Source organism: Paroedura picta, chromosome 10 (assembly GCF_049243985.1).
Source record: "Paroedura picta isolate Pp20150507F chromosome 10, Ppicta_v3.0, whole genome shotgun sequence".
Taxonomy (NCBI): Eukaryota; Metazoa; Chordata; class Lepidosauria; order Squamata; family Gekkonidae; genus Paroedura; species Paroedura picta.
In genome coordinates, this window is record NC_135378.1 from 18239578 (window position 1) to 18257166 (window position 17589).

Genomic DNA, 17589 nt, shown 5'->3' on the forward strand with positions numbered 1-17589 from the left:
AGTGGCGCGGAGAGGAGGTGGCGGTGGCCGCTGGCTGGCTGGCATGCGGCCGCCACACCTCCTCTCCATGCTGCTGGCCTCCTATGCGCTACTTCTCGCTTCAGTGATCACTGAGGCGGCCGAACCGAGCCGAAGCGCACAACTCTACAGCCGGCTCTCTGGCTTGCCTCTCAGCACTGCCAGTTTCCTGACTGAAAAATGCCGGTTTGCCCAACATAACACAAGCATTATTCATTACTACATCTCTGTTTAAAAGCCTGTTGTTACTGCTCCAGGACAGATGCCAATCTTAATGACAACATTTCTGCACAAAGGATCGGAGGAGCTTACAGGAGTTCAACAAATTCTGCCAACTGTGTCTGCCAACAGAAATCAAGGCATCTGTTCTGGTGTGGGTAGATACCGATGAGAGAAGGCAGGGGTTGAAGGCTGCTCCTGCTATCACCAGTGTTGGAATTCAAGCAGTACAGTACATACACACCTGAAATTTGCTGTAGTATGGCTGTGAAAGTAAATGTGCACATTTTATAATAAAATAAAGGCATACCGATGCAGCAAGCCTGGGCGTTTTCTTTGCCCCCACCCCCCAAAGGATTTTTCAAGGTCACAAAACAAGTATAGCTTCAAAAATGTAACACTCAGGTGAAGTGCTTGTTAAATCTCTGAGTTTTATCTTTTAACACCCAAAACCTCACTGTATTTTCGATCAGAAGGGTGAAGCACATTACCATAAAACAAAGGAGATGCCTTGAAGGGTTTGCGCTATACATTTTCCTGATCCTTAAGGGAACAAATCATTCTCTAACTTAAAAGGATAAAAATACATTTTTTCCGAGACTTAGGCAAGGAGATTATGCTTCCAAATAAATTAAGGGCAATACAACCCACCCAGATCCAAGCAGCTTCCCGTGACTTTGACCTCTTTGAGATGATTTAAATGCTTGCTGACACCCTTCTACCGAATTAAGTCTCATACTAGAATTTAGTTAATACAGCATTTAGCCAGAACATAATATACATGCATAGAATCTGCCACACCATTGATTACCAGGATTGATTCAGCTGATGCGGCTGGCTAGTTGAGTGTCCCCTACCTCCCTCACCGCTCCATGCGCGTTCCTCACAAAGCTGCATGCTCGGTGGAAGATGACCATCCCATACAGAAGGAGTATACCATTATTCAGCCAAGGGTATCTGTAAGCCTCAATAGTACCTAACTTGAACAAGATCATACCCTCAGTGTTAAATGCATCATATTTAGTAAACATATGCCACAATTTAAAAAACACATAAATACACAGCAGATGTCTCTATTTTTCTTTATAGTTATACATTGGACAAAGACACACGACTCCATTATCTCATCTTAATAAACCAGATGAACTAATTTGCAACTCCTGCGAGAAGTACCGGATAGCAAAGCTTGTACCATTACTGGTGCTTTTCATAATTATGCTCCTTGAACATATTTACTCTGGATGTGAGCTTCGATTAGTCCTTGTTACCCCGCGAGATGACAGAACAGTGTCCTGTCGACAAAGTAGTCACAAGAAAACAGGCAGCTCCGAAGGAATTTCTTCTTCACAACTCTCTTCAGGAGGCAATTGAACAATAAGTTGGAATTTTAGATTTTATAACAGTTAAGCTTTCCTGGTGATAAAGAGAGAATTGAACATGGTAAGTACTATAGACTGGGGGGGGGGGCACTTTTATCTCAAAAACCCAAGAAATAGAGCTCTCTCCCCACTGCCCTGATCTTAAGAAGATCACCACTTTGCCACCTGAAAGAAGCAAAATCATCATGTGGGCTAAGAATACCAGACAGACAGGTATTTGGAAATCTTTGTGCCATTTGGTAAAAGCAAGCAATGCATCCTTTTGTCTCATCATCAATCAGTCTTTCAACTTTTTGACAATGGAGGAGCCCCTGAAATAATTTTTCAGGCTTCAATGAGCTGGATCCTTCCTTCTTTCATTTGATTTCTGTGCAGACTGGTGGAGGGTGCTACAGGCTACCTAAGCAGACCAGAGGACAGAAAGTTCCACTTCACCCCAGCATTCCTCATAGAATCAGAGTTGGAAGGGACCTCCAGGGTCATCTAGTCCAACCCCCTGCACAACGCAGGACACTCACAACTACCTGCCCACCCGCTCACAACCTGTTTAAGTTCATAAAACCAGCATTTCTATCACATGACTATCTAGCCTCTGCTTAAAAACTTCCCAAGGAGAACCTCCTGTGAAGGTCAGACTGCTCAATTTGGCTTACCTTCCCACCATACTGTTCCAATTTCTGCAAAGCATCTGTTGTTTGATCTTTGAACTTCTTGCTCATCTGCCTCTTGGAAAGCTATTGGGAAAGGAAAATATGTTTGTTATGTTTCAAAAGATCCAAATCTTCGCAATACGTATTATTTTTCTGCAGAAGGGTCTATCAGAAGATAAATTAAGCCCATGCAGCCCTAGGAACACGCTTAACCTGCACAGGACTGCAGAGGTTGGGTGGTGGTGACACCTGTCAAATACATGGAGGGCACAATATGTGGCAGTTGGGCTGTAATGGCTTGGTGGGACTTCAACTGTGTATGTCAATCAGTCTATCAATCATGTATTATGGTCATAATCCAGCAGAATAAAATGTAAATAGGAGAACAGTATGTATATACACATGCACACACAAATCTAAGCTGAGTATGTCTGGTCTGATCCAACAGTGTCCACATGCCAACCCCACATGCTTTGCAAAACCCTGAGAGAAATGCAACCGTTGCACATTGTTGTACTTACACTTGAAAGCAGATGTTTGAGATAATCATTGAGCGCAGGGCCAACCACGGCACTCAGCTGCACCAAAGCCATCAGCCCCCTTTCAAACACCTCTCCATCTGAATGGGCCTTTCAAAAAAGGGGAAAGGGGCTGGTTATAGCGTGTTACATGCGAAGGAGTGTGGCACTCTTCTGACTAGACATTTTTTATTTGTTGGATTGATTGATTTCTATACCACCCTATCCAGAAGACTGGCTCTGGGCGGTGTACATCATACAAGTTAAAATACAGAGGTTAAAACAAATAAAATTTAAGCTTAAAATTAATGTAAAAACTCATTGGCACAAACAGGTTAGAAACAGCAGTGGCCTCTCATAATGCAGAGCAGGCAAAAGTCTGGCAGCACTTTGAAGCTTCTTCCTCTCCATGTTGGTACCTAGTAGGTGGATGGGTGGGACCATGAAACAGGTAGATGTTGGCCCCAACCAAAAGTCTTTCAAATTGGATCTCTCCCTCCCACACCACCTGTTCAATGAAATAACTCTAAAATGCAGTACACACAGCACAAAACTCCTCAATAAACAATAAATAAATATCAAACATAAAATTTGATATTAGCTTCTCATCCTGGACACATACAAACACACAAATATCAGGGCCCCAAATGTATCAGATGTTTGGTCATGCAATGAACAGGTTAGTATACAGAAGCTAATACACTCTGCTAATTTTTCTATCCAGTCCTCCTCCTTTGGAATGGTATTCTTCTTTCAGTTTTGAGCAAATATTTATCTTGCAGATGTTACGGCATTAAGAACAAATTCATGAACAGCTTTAAATACAGATGAAAGGGGAGTCCCTGACCTTGTAGAGCACGTGGGAACATTTCGAATTCTGACTTGGCATGATGGGCACAACAAAACGGCTGCTACCGGGTATGGAACCAGCCGCCAAAATGAGTGCCACAACTTAACTTCAGTAACACAGTGTGGATCCATGTGCCATGGTGGCACTTTCTGCCATAGGCACATAAAGAAAAAATCTGCACCGCCGCTTAAGAATACTGGTGTTAACCTTCAAGGCCACATGCGGTACGAGTGCATTGTATTTGACCTTACCGCACAAAGGACATTACAACTGTCCAATTCCAACAAATGGGTGATCCCTGGCCCAAAAGAAGTACATCTGGTCTCCAGCAGAACCAGAGTCTTTTCAGTCCTGGCCCCAACTTGGTGGTATGAGCCGGCTCAGTTTCAAAAGGCCTGCAAGACAGAGCCAGTTTGGTGTAGTGCTTAGGAGTGCGGACTTCTAATCTGGCATGCCAGGTTCGATTCTTCACTCCCCCACATGCAACCAGCTGGGTGACCTTGGGCTCGCCATGGCACTGATAGAACTGTTCTGACCGGGCAGTAATATCAGGGCTCTCTCAGCCTCACCCACCCCACAGGATGTCTGTTGTGGGGAGAGGAATGGGAAGGCGACTGTAAGCCGCTTTGAGCCTCCTTCGGGTAGAAAAAAGTGGCATATAAGAACCAACTCTTCTTCTTCTTCTTCTCTTCCACCAGGCATTTGGTTGGGGCCAGTGAACATCATGAGGACTTGAGATGAACACTGACGGGCTCCCTCTATAGGGATCCCCATCCAAAAATAGAATGCAGTAATGTATGTTAGTGAATCAGTTGGTATGATCGATTTTACAGTTTTTATGTTTTAATATTTTAATTTAATGTTAATTTATAGATTAATTGTACCGCATAGCTATGTATATGATTTTAAAACGATGGAAGCTGCCCTGAGCCAGCCTGCTGCGAGGAGTGGGGTACAAAGCCCAATGTCAATCACTCAGTCAGAAGCCTAGCTGAGCAAAAGCCCTACCGGGCCCCACCCACTTCCTAAAAACACCTAGCCAGCACCAGAAAAAGTATTGGCAGGCATTATGTCACCCATGGGCACCAATGTGGGAAACTCTGGTCCAGGATTCAGAAGGACACAGATGTGGGCAGAATGATGCCGCCCCTTGGCTACAGTTTGGCCCTCCCTCCTGAAGCTTCTGTGAAGCATTTTGTGAAGACATTTGTCTGCTCCCGCACGTATACTGGAGATGGCAGCTGAAGTCATTTTGAACCCCAGATGGTGAAAACAAACAGAAGAGACATACCAGAGCGGCCTTTAAGACGGGAACAAGGCGCGGCAGCAGCGGGATGGCCTTCTGGGCCGCACCTCCCACCAAAAGCAGTTCTCGAAAGCCCTCCTTGGATACGAACGTATAGGGATGCCTCCTCTCTCTCAGTCCCTGCCACAGTGGAAGAACATACATTTACAACAGGCAACAAAGTCCCTAGAAAAAACGTTGAGTAGATTACCGGAGTTTCATGAGGGACATCCCAAATGCACTTGCGCCACCTGGTGGGCCTGTGAAATATAAGGCAAGTCAGCAAGCTTCCCCCTGGTTTTCCATTCGCAAACCGTTCAAGCCCAGAAGAAAACAGTTGCTTTAATCTCAAGATGTTCATTTTGCCCTCCCAGATAATTCAACGTGGATTCATAAATGAGGCAGAAGAAGCATTTCCGTTTCCAAGTTCTCTGCATGTGCCATCACCTGTGCCACTAGAGAAAGGCAAGGAAGCTCAATGAGAGCACTTCTTTGTGTGGTAGCACGTCTGCTCTAGTGTTAGGAGCTGATGAGACAGCTGGTTGCTAGCAGCACCCTCCATTGCCCACCCCTGACCTACTCAGGGTCAACAGCTCTGCTGACTCGTAGCCTGGCAGAACCAGTACGACAGGGGTGCCAAAGGCACGATGTGAGGTTCCAGTTGATATTCCTAATAAATAGATTTTGTAGAAGAAAATCTCTTTATTCTGGAACAGACGAAGCAGGACATCTCCAATTTCTTGCTAAAGCGTATAAGGCATGGCTATATCAGCAGCCCCATACCCCCTCCCCCCAAATCAAAATTCAGGCGTGAAAACTCCTGATGGCATCCCCTCCCGTTGCTTCTCATGCCAAAACTAAACTATCTGCCAGACAGAACATCCCTGCCTGGACTCCAAGGACACAGAGATAACCTAGGCCCAAGACGATTCCCTCCTGATGGCATGGCAGAGGCATCAGATACCAACCCTGCTCCGCCACCTTCTGAATCCTTATTGAACCCATGAGCCACTACAGAACTAAGCAGAACTAAGCAGGCACGTATAGCAAAGAAAGACAAAATGGAGTCATGGCAAAAGTGTGTAAATACATGGCAGCACTCTCAAAAGCAGGCTCTATGTCTAAGCTTTCTTTCTCAAAGCTTACATTTAATGGAGATTCAACTGCTGTCTGCAGGCCCCCTAGGAGTAAGGGCTGCAGAATTGATACATTCTGGACAAGCAAGTCATTTGGAAGGCTATCGCAGAAAGCAGACAAACTTATTTGTGTTCTCTGTCTAGCACACTGCTCCCCCACCCCGGCTCAAGATTGAGTATTAGACCTATCCTGAACCATTAAGCAACCTGCCTGTTAAACCCCTAGTCCAGGGGTAGTCAAACTGCGGCCCTCCAGATGTCCATGGACTACAATTCCCAGAAGCCTCTGCCAGCATTCGCTGGCAGGGGCTTCTGGGAATTGTATTCCATGGACATCTGGAGGGCCGCAGTTTGACTACCCCTGCCCTAGTCATTCCATGTTATCGCCAATGACTTGAAATGTTGGGGGAGGAGTTTATATAATGCGATACATAGATTATATTGTACCACTATTTGTTATTAACATTTTATTGTTAAGTTTTAATGGTATTATTGTGAATATATTATAGGGGGTTGTTTTATAGTATGTTTTTATTGATGTGATTTATTGTGTACCACCGTGAGCCAGCTGTGCTGGGGGCTACAGTGTAGACATACAATAGATAGATAGACAGACAGACAGACAGAATCCTGTATATCCATCCTTGAAAGGCAGTAGCAGCAGACACTACTTATGCCTGGGGTCCCCAACCTTTTTGACCGTGACAGGGGAAGGGGCAACCACAAAATAGCTGCTCTAGGCAGTGGAGCCAGACACACAGAAGAAGCCTAAGGTCAGGGAGCAAGAGGACTTTCAGCAACAGGCTTGTTAAGAGAACTATGACAGAAAACAAAATCAACACTGTGGTGGGAGATGCTGCAGAAATGCTATTGTAAGTTGTGCAGCCAGTGTGGGGTAGTGGTTAAGAGTAGCAGCCTCTAATCTAAAGAGCCGGGTTTGATTCCTCATTCCTCCACATGCAGCCAGCTGGGTGACCCTGAACCAGTCCCAGTTCTCTCAGAGCTCTCTCAGCCCCACCTGCCTCACAAGGTGTCTGTTGTGGGGGGAGGAAGGGAAGGAAATTGTAAGCTGCTTTGGGACTCCTTTGGGTAATAAAAAATGGGGAACAAAAAACCCAGCTCTGTTTCTTCTTCAAATCAGACCTCCAACAGCCAGTCAGAAGCCCTGCATGGTAGGAAACCCACCCACATTCTGAAAACACTTGGTGTGCACCAGGAAAAGCATTGGTGGGCACTGTGGCTTCCATGGGCACCATGTTGGGGACTCCTGGCTTATGGATGTGAGAATTCAGCCAATTGCTTCCAATATGCAGACTTTGTTGAAGAAAATCTCTTTACTGAAGATACAACAAAGCTAACATCTCTAAACCTTTGCTAAGACAGAAGCACCTAGGAACTGTTGCCCTGGCTTTCCCCATGCATCCATTTGGCTGTGAAACACTCCAGATGCTATCCCATACCACCAGGCCTGGAAAACACAACTGGTGCCTCTGGCCCCAAGGCCAAGGAGAGATAACCACACATTCCCAAACATCAAACAACTTTCCTGATAGAATCCCTGGTGCAAATTACATTGCCCTAAACTAGGTGCATTCACACCTAAAACAGTCAATGACACAGAATGAAAAACAACTAAGAGCCTATAGCAAAAGCCTGGATACAGAATTCTGATAATGGGCACTACCAGGGTGTGGGTGTACAGAGGGAGGGTGGGATGCAATCTGCACCAGCGCTGAAGGGAGGCGATTCTAACAGGCAATGCATAGATGCAAATCAGGGGGAAAAAAGTTCACTTTACTATGATGATGATGATTATAAACAACAACAACTTAAAATCAGGCATGAACAATTTGATGTAGCCCCTTGCAGACTGCAGCAGCTTTGCCAAAAGTTTTTATGGCTGGCGGAACCCAATCACTTTGCCCCTTTCCTGCTGAAAAACCAGCACACAGCTAGGTGACCGAGAAGGAGAGGCTTAGAGGATTATACTGAAGACTGCTTGCTAGCTGTTGGTTGCTTCCCTGTTGATTAAGTACTTTAAATGCAGCTATAATTTCTGCTTTTCTTCAGTGGACCACTTCTGTGATAATTCCTAATTACCTGGTAAAAGACTAGTTTGCTGAATATTAACAGTGATTTTGCCTTTTAAAGATAATCTCAGATCCCCGCTGCACTTTGTTCTCTCCACAAAACCAGCCTGAGGATTTGGGCTATAGGTGACCTACATCTTTAGAAACAGCATAATACAAGCTTTGAACAGACATGGACAAACTGGTGCTACCATAGCTAAATCCAAGGACCAACCTCTGCTAAAGTTATAAGAAGAGGATCAAACGGAAGGGTTTCAGGATGACAATCCCACTGCAGTCTGTGTTTGACAGAGCCATGAACCAACCTGAAACAAAACAACAGATTAAGGAATGTTTATTAAATATTATAAATTATATAATGTATGATGTATGATTTTCTTTCTTGTTAGACCAGCTGTTCGCAACCATTTTTTGTCCATGGCCCTTGTAGGAGCCCTTCTCAGGTTCCAGGGCTCTCTGCAGTAGGTTGGCCATTTACACAATGAGCCAGGCTAAAAAACGCCTAAGCTAAGAGTGAATTAACTATACTCAAATGTGCTATTGGATTCAATTTTTGTTGTGCTGCTTCAGACCAACACGGCTACCTACTTGAATCAGGACTCAATGTACTTTGTCTCATATATGTGTGCTAGAACCTTTGACCAAGCGAAGCATGTGCATTCAGTCCCCCCCCCAGTGCATTAATTCAAGCATACACAAAGGAACAGAATACAAGGTTTCTTTTTCTTTCGCTTGAGGAAGGTGGGACTTTCTTGCAATTAATGACATCACATGTGTCAAAACAGATATTTCATTGGTTCAGTTACCTTTAGGCTCCCCTTCTCATATTTGTCATTCTGTGCCCCCCCCTTCCAATGTACCACAGCCCCCCAGGAGGCCGTATGGCCCTTGTTGAGAATAGCTGTGTTACACTATTTCTCTTTGAAAATAATTTTTTTTTCAAGGAACATCAATAATAAGACATCTTGCATTGTCATCATTTTACCCCATGCAAAAAGCTCCCAAAATATTTTTTCCAAAGATACCAGAACTGTACAAGTAGAGATAAATTTTGCATGACCTCACCATGGGTAATATACAACCCTATTTGACGCAGGCCTTGGAATTAACATAGCATAATGCTATTATGACGATTTCATATAAATTGCCTTCTACAAATTCCTATTAATACCCCCCCCACCAAAAATAGTTAGCCACAAATGCTAACTACTCTCCTACCAGTATTTCATGGAGAATTGCTATATATCTGCTTAACAGAAATATACACATCTGCTGACAGCAGCACAAAAATTATTAATTGTGATATAAATTGTCATGAAGTGAAGAGAGGTCCCTTTAAAAGTATTTATAACACAAACAATTCAAGGACAGAATGGAGTGGATGCAGAGGAAAGCGAAATGATCCGGGGCCTGGAGACCAAGCCCTGCAAGGAAAGGCTGAGGGACTTGGGAAAGTTCATTTTGAAGAAGAGGAGGTTGGGGCTGCTTCAGAGGTGGTGAGTTCTCCCTTACTGGCAGTCTTCAAGCAGTGGTTGGTTCTTAGATGCTGCTTTTCTCTCCCAGGAGTCTCAAAGTGGCTTACAGTCACCTTCCCTTTCCTCTCCCCACAACAGACACCCTGTGAGGGAGGTGAGGCTGAGAGAGCCTGGATATTACTGCTTGGGTCAGAACAGCTTTATCAGGGCTGTGATGAACCCAAGGCCACCAAGCTGGCTGCATGTGGAGGAGGAGCGGGGAATCAAACCCAGCTCACCAGGGGGCTGGACTACAGAGTCTGCAGGAGGGGGAAATAGGAAAGGATGCTCCCCCCTGGTTCCACAGTTGGTTGGACACATGACTCTGAATTGATATTTATTAATTTAGTTCATTGATAGTCCACCATTCTCCCCAGTGGGCATCCACATCGACTAATATCGTCCTTTCCCCTTCCATTTTCTCTTCAGAACAATTCTGTGAGATAGTTTATGCTGAGCGAGTGCAGCTGGCCCAAGATCACCCAGTGAGTTTCTGGGGCACATGTGGGGCCTTGCACCCATGTCCCCCAGATCCTAGCCCATCCCTCTTAACTGCTTCACCATGCTGGCTCTTTTGCTTAAGCATGCTTGCCCCTTGGGGCTCCCGAGCCTCACCTGCAAGGAATGCCTCCTTTGGAATAAATGGCAGCAAAGGCCGAAGGAGCTTTGGATGGGGCGCCAAACTGCAAGGGGAAGAGGAAGGCTGGGTTAGTTCAGCGATAACCACGACAGTAATAATAATTAAACAAAATCAGAGTCCAGGGGCACCTTTAAGACCAACAAAGATTTATTCAATGAGTGAGCTTTCAAGTGCAAGCCTTGAATAAATCATTGTTGGTCTTAAAAGTGCCACTGGACTCTGATTTTGTTTTGTTGTGCTGCGTCAGACCAACACAGCTACCCACTTGAATCTAGTCTTCTAGTAATAATAATTGTAATGTTACAAGAGTAAGTTAAACCCTCCAAGTTCTATTTCACTCCGTAGAATTGCGAGGTTACGAACTTAAACCTCTTCAATAAAATCAGTGGACCCCAGAGTATCATTCTCTGTCTGGGTCAGTCCGGTTCTATAAAACAGGAGAATCTCTAAAGCAAACTAAGCAGAAGGAATTGAGACTGTATTAAAATGTAATGGAGAATTTAATGTTAAATACCATGAAACAAGTTGTACAAATCTGTGCCCCCCCCCCAATATATTTCTCAGTAGTTCCGAACCCCAGTATCAGTATGGTGTTCAGATTTGGTAAATATTTGGGAATGCTGAATTTTTAATCTACATGAGTTCGAGGCATTTAAAGGGACTCCAAGCCAGAAAGGAGAAGGCATTTAAAGAGAATTTGATCCCTTTAAAACTGATCCTGTTAAATGCCTCAGTTACAGAAATCACTCCAAGCTGCAACTCCACAACTTGGAGTGAACACTGAGTCTAAAAGCATTTAAAGAGATCTCAGTCCATCTAACTGCCCTAACTCTAGCTAACTGGCAATCCCGAAATAGCCAGAATATTTTCAGTATATTTCAGGCTCAGTCACTTCAGTAGCCTGGAAAATAGCGAATGGACAAAAATAATTGGCTACATTAATATCCCAAAAATACTATGGTATTCCCTGGGTATTTTTTCAGCTTGAATTAGCCAACTGTACACCCATAGAAAGAAGCAGATTTAAATTAAGTCAAGCAATAGAAGCCGCCTCAAATGCTTGCAGCAACTTGGGGCAAAACATCTCAAGGCCGATAAGCAGACATCAGTCTTTCTCAACTTTTTTACCATTGAAAAACCCCTCAAACAGTCTTCAGGCCTTGAGAAGCCCCAGAAGTGGCACGATCATACATAATATAGTTTGGAAGCATAGCTGTGTACATGCCCACCCAGAGGCCCTCCCCTTCCCACCTCCTCCTGGCCTATTAATGCCCATTTTGGGAGGGGGGCGGAAATTAGGTCAACATAACCATATATGGTCATATCACAATAGGTTTTTAACAAATGTTAAAAATATATTAAAAATTAATTAACTTCCACTCATTCAAGAAACCCTTCTAGGGCCATCAAGAAACTGCAGAGTTTCATTAAACCCTGGTTGGGAAAACCTGCATTATATTTACCATGTGACCACATTGGGAATTGTAATAAGACACCAGCTTCAAATTTCTCACAAAACATAATTTAGAAGCACCACAGGGATCAGGGCAGCAGTGTGAGGAAGGTATCCTGCCCCACATGCCATTTCCCAACCCCAACCGGCCCCACATGGCATTATTTGCATCACTGGGCAACTGTACACATACTAAATATATGTGTAAGTAGCCCCTCAGTGAAAATTAATTTGTCATTAACTCCTTTGATGCAACATGTACTGATGAGGCAGAAAATACCAACCTGGTTTTATACATTAGCCCCAGCAGTTCTGAAACCTTTTGAATTTGGACCCCCACCCCAATATTTCCTGTACAATTGCAAGGTGATCCAATATTAATTTCTATAGATATAGAACAATGCTCTGAGACAGTTTCCACTCTCAATGGAGGCTCAGGTCATGAAAGTGGCATGGCTGCCATTCTATCACCTTCTGATGGTCATGAAAGGAGGTAGGAGCACAAGAGGCTGCCTTCCCACAAGACTTTGGTCCTTACTGAACAAGCTGCTGGGACTGGGATCGGGTTTTTCTATCCATCCCAGTGTCAGGGTCTGCCTGGTTGTAGCTTTCTGCTATGGTAATTTTGATTTGGTTTTGTAAGATACTTACGAGGTGCCAATTGCAGCCTGTTGGTGCCAGCTGTCACTGGCTAATGCAGGGGTGGCCAGACTGTGGCTCTCTAGATGTCCATGAACTACAATTTCCACAAACCTCATGGGAATTGTAATCCGTGGACACTTGGAGAGTCTCAGTTTGGCCACCCCTGGGGATGTGTGTATCAGATGGCAACCACTTTCACTGCTTTGCTTTCTGTGCTGTGCAAAACCAAAAGACAAAAAGTTGCATCTTCTTTAAATTTATTAAATGCAATCCTGAATAATTTTGCAACCAGAACGGGGTCCCAGGTATTCAATCCCGCTTTCTAGTGCTTCTTCAGTGGTTGCAATTGTGGTCTTAAGATAACATCATATAATATCACCAGGACAGGTACAGGATATCACATAGGCAACAGCTCTTCAGTAAACTGACACAAATGAAGAAGTGACCCCTTTACTAAAGAGCTGTTGCCTATGTGATATATTTAATTTAATAAATTTAAAGAAGACACAACTTTTTGCCTTTTGGTTTCGTTTGCTTTGGGTGTATTTCTACAAGAAACCAACAGTGTTTCTTCATATGTTCTGTGCTGTACAGCCTGATTAATACATTCGTTCACAGAGGATGAAATTGTGGGAGAAGGGGGAGGTCGTATGTGATCTGGAGGCATGACCTTGATCGACTGGGTATGAGCAGTGTAATGTGCACCTGGGTGCTCCGCCCACTTTTCATGGGGCCAGAAGAGCCCACCATCTCCTTGGGGAAAAAAATTTAGCTCCGCCTCCTATATCTGGGGGTGGGTTTATGCTGGTAGAGAGGGTGTGAACTTGGGGCTGTAATAATCAAAGTATTGACTATCAAATCAGTGTCAGCAGGAATATCTTGTAATCCTTCTTTAATAAATCACTTTTGCTATTATGTCAAGTGGGTTCATTGGAAAGGCTCACCATCCCAGCACTACCCAAATTCCCAAAATGAGACCTACACATACCGGATCAATGGTTTTGGGATTCAGTCGGTCACTTGGCCGGGGCTGTGGCTTAATGGCAGAATCTGGAGACGTCGATGAAGCAGACTGCGTCTCTTCTGTCTTCTCTTTCAGCCGAGAGCCTGAAGACATTCTTCTACCACTGCTTCCTGCAAAACAGCAATAAAAAAGACAGACAGACAACTGGTAATAGTTTTCATCTCTCCTTAAAAATAAAGAAAATGACTGAGCTGAGCAAAGTAAAATGTTAGTGCGATAACAATGCATACCAGTTGCTCCATTTTTCAATTTTATGGCTTGACATTTCTTTGCTTCCTGCATTCCTCTTTGGGACCCTTTGTGTGGACACCTGCAGCCAAGAAATAAATGGATTTGTGTTGTTTTCACTCAGCGCTGAGATTCCTGGTAGCACATCTTCTTAACGAAGGTTGTGAAGGGAAGGCTTGTTAAAGAGATTAAAAGCTTAGGTTGCTATGTCAGGAATGCTAGGGATCTCCAAGGAAGCTGACCAAAGGAATTCTTTATTAACAGAGGGGTTCATGAGAATTTTTTCACGCTCTATCCCAGGCTTTCTCATCCAAGGTTTCGTGAAACCCTGGGGTTTCTTGTCAGCCCTGGAAAGGTTTCCTGAATGGGTGGGAGTTAATTTTTAATTTTAAAATTTATTAAGCATTTAGCATGTGACATGACCATATACGCTTACGCTGATCAGCCCCCTCCCTCCAAAATGGCCAACAATAGGCCTGGAGGGGGTGGGAAGGGGAAAGGCCTGGATGGGCAGGTACACAGCTATGTTTCACAACTATATTCTGCATGATCATGATGCTACTGGGGTTTCTCAATGATAAAAATGTTGAGACTTAAACTAACTTTATTGTATTATTTATATGTTTTAATTTAATGTACACCGGTTCACCAGGAGGGTGGTATAGTAACAAATAAGCAAACAATAATCCACTGTAGAGCAACCAATGTGGAAAGAAGCAAGTAAAGCTGAACGCATTGCAAACCTTATCCACGTGTAAATGGATTGCAAGGCCTTTTCTCATCCCATCTGAGCTCAGGGTCACCAAGCACTCTTAACAGGCAGCAGACTGAGGTCAGCTCAGGTTGTGCGGCTCATAACAGAAGTCACTGCCACAAGACCCGGGGTGTGTATGTATGTGTGAACAGCCACCAGCTGAGATGGCTTTAGCAACCAGACAAAGACAGGGAGGACGTGGCAAGATGGGACTTTTCTGTTAAGAGCCAAATAATAATAATAATAATAATAATAATAATAATAATAATAATAATAATAATAATAATTATTATTATTATTATTATTATTATTATTATTGGACACCTGGGATGGGGAAATTGGGATGTAGAAATAATAATAATAATAATAATAATAATAATAATAATAATAACAATAACAATAACAATAACAATAACAATAACAATAACAATAACAATAATAATAATAATAATAATAATAATAATTATTATTTGATTACATTTCTAGCCTACCACTCCCCAAAAGGTGCATGGTGGGTTACAAGCGTGCATAAAATCCCCAAGAAAATCACCCCTAAAGCAATCCAAACACTCTCATTGCAGCCTGACCAGGGGAGGTCATAACTCGTTCCTCCGTTGCAGAGCAATGCTGAAACCGAAAACGAAAGGCAGCCACGGCCGGGGCGGGATTCCCTCCGGACCCTGGAGGCGAGCAGGGCTGGAAGCGGCTCCTCGGCCCCCGGACCGAGGCTCTTCCCGCGTTCTCTTCCCGGACTTCTGGGCTCCTCCTGCAGGCGGCCTTGCCCTGCCGCCCGGAGGCGAGCTCTAATTCCGGGAGATCCCCCGCCACCCCCGGGAGGCTGGCACCCCTGCAGCTGTGGCCCCTTCCACTCGCCACCCAGGCTCGCCCGCTTCCCTACCCCTGAGCCCACCTCGCGGGATCGTTGTGAGGATCACGAAGTGCTCCGCTCTAGCGGGGGAGAGGGCGTCGTAGGAGTATTATGGGATGGGGAAAGCCCGCCGAGCACGGGGCGGGCCTTGTCAGCTCCCTTCTCCGCGGCTTACCGGTTCCCCCCTCCAAGGGGAGGGAAAGCGGCGGCGGTTCTCGGCCTCGAGTTCTCTCGCACGGACGCTGTGCTGGCGGGCTCCCCGGGCCTTGGCAACGCCTTTCGCGGCCCGTTGCTATGGCCGGTACGGCAGCCGCAGAGGACAAACACCTTCGGGCCAGCGGGCGGCGGAGAGAGACCGAAGGAGCGGGCGCCCTCTGCCGGTGGAGTCCAGAACGGCGGGCGATCTCGGTGCACATTTGAACATTATCTCTTTTCTTGCTGTCCGGGGCGCATCAGGGGTCCACCAGCAGGACCAGAACTGCAGAAGCCCCCCCACTGCAGCCCCCCAAGCACCAAGAATAGAGAGTGTCACTGCCCCAGACAGAAGAAAAGCCATGCCAACATACATAACTACTTGCAGGGGTAGTCAAACTGCCGCCCTCCAGATGTCCATGGACAACAGCATTTGCTGGCAGGGTCTCCTGGGAATTGTAGTCCATGGACATCTGGAGGGCCGCAGTTTGACAACCTCTGACCACTGACCAGTAGGTGTTCTTGTACTGATTTTCTTGAGCCTACGCTAAAAGCCTTAGGTTTTAAACTCGGTTAATAAGGACTAGTAGTATGTTTTTAAAAATTGCATTTCATCCTGTATAGGCTTCATTTCATTGATTTGTTTGGGTTCTTGTCTTTTGTATGGTTCAGAATATTTTCTCCTTTTGGATAAAATGAAGGTGGCCGCATATGAACATTTTGCATTTTGGGGGGTGGGGCTGAAGATTAATTTACATATTGTATTTATTTTGTTAACATGGCAGAACGTGGAGGGAAAATCAACACACATCTGAATGGGTGGAGGATTTACTTCCTCATTAGGAACAGACTGAAAGCCGTTTTCATCCACACGTATGGAAATAATCTCGCTTAACTCCAGAACCAGAAATAAAGAAGAGGTGGGGTTGCGTTGGCTGTTTTCAGTTTTCAGTTTTGTCCTCTGGATGGAGGTGCAGCAGGAAGGAGGGAGGGAAGGAAAGAAGGAATTTTCTTCTGTGCAGGGAAACATGAAGTGCCAGGCCCTTAAAGATCAATGCATATTTTTTCAAGTCTCCCACTTGTCCAAATAAGGAAAAGTTCCAGGGATTCTTTTGATAAAGTTGCCAGCTCCAACAATCAGCTCCTTCACCGGTAATTCTGAGCAGGACGTGAACTGAACTGTCAAGGGACCAAGCATAAGGAGCACTGGCCAGATACAGAAGTGCTTAACTTCGACAAGGTTGCTACACTGTGCCTTCCAGCCATACACCTTACTTATGTACAAAATTGAGCAGGCAGGAAGCAAAGGCATATGGAAAGAAGCCCAGATGTGTGCTGCAAGAATACTATTTCTTCTCGCTGCTTCTACCAGCTGAACACCTATTATCAGAAAGAAGCTTATATAGCAGGGATGTAGTAAAGGTAAAGGTATCCCCTGTACAAGCACCAAGTCATGTCAGACCCTTGGGGTGACGCCCTCTAGCGTTTTCTTAGCAGACTCAGTACGGGGTGGTTTGCCAGTGCGTTCCTCAGTCATTACCGTTTACCCCCCAGCAAGCTGGGTGCTCATTTTACCAACCTCAGAAGGATGGAAGGCTGAGTCAAGCTTGAGCCAGCTGCTGGGATCGAACTCCCAACCTCATGGACATAGCTTCAGACAGCATGTCTGCTGCTTACCACTCTGTGCCAGAAGAGGGATGCAGTACAAAGCACAAATTCCTTTGGCTAAAGAAAAATTCTGTCCCCTCCCCAGTTGCCTCCCCTCAATCCATCCTCACTACCTATTAAATAATCTCCACCAGAATCCTGTTCTTCTCTTTATCTTGGAAGCAAATATATGTAACAAGTCTCTCTCTCTCTCTCTTTGGCGGGGGAAAGACACCTCATAAATACCTTGCTTGGACCTGGGGTGCCCAAATCACTTTGATCTATAATGTACTAATGCGTCAAGGCGCTCCATGGTTTTATGCCTCTGTAAAGAAGAGGAGCCGAGTACCTTCATGCTTAATTGATTTGAACGTTGCACAGAAGGTATGAGATCAAAGAACAACTTAATGGTTTTATGTTACCCTAGAGACCCGACAGTCCACTTATACAAAGAGGCTGACCTTGAGCAGCAAGCTGGCAGG

General features: G+C 44.8%; 1 protein-coding gene across 2 annotated transcripts; it reads right to left on the reverse strand.

Annotated features, from left to right (window-relative positions):
• Positions 1 to 1305: 1305 nt before the first annotated feature.
• On the reverse strand, positions 1306 to 15595 carry PACRGL (parkin coregulated like). 2 transcript variants are annotated; one of them, XM_077301566.1, is made up of 9 exons: positions 15444 to 15595; positions 13649 to 13728; positions 13383 to 13528; positions 10275 to 10342; positions 8360 to 8450; positions 4926 to 5060; positions 2788 to 2895; positions 2270 to 2350; positions 1306 to 1650 (listed from the first exon to the last, which is right to left on the reverse strand). In XM_077301566.1, the coding sequence occupies exons 2-9, from the start codon at positions 13698 to 13700 to the stop codon at positions 1594 to 1596; spliced, it is 738 nt and encodes a 245-aa protein (XP_077157681.1). In that variant the 5' UTR covers positions 13701 to 13728; positions 15444 to 15595; the 3' UTR covers positions 1306 to 1593. The 2 variants fall into 2 exon arrangements, with proteins under 2 accessions (XP_077157681.1, XP_077157680.1); XM_077301565.1 differs by having other exon boundaries at positions 15311 to 15480.
• Between the last annotated feature and the right edge of the window lie 1994 nt (positions 15596 to 17589).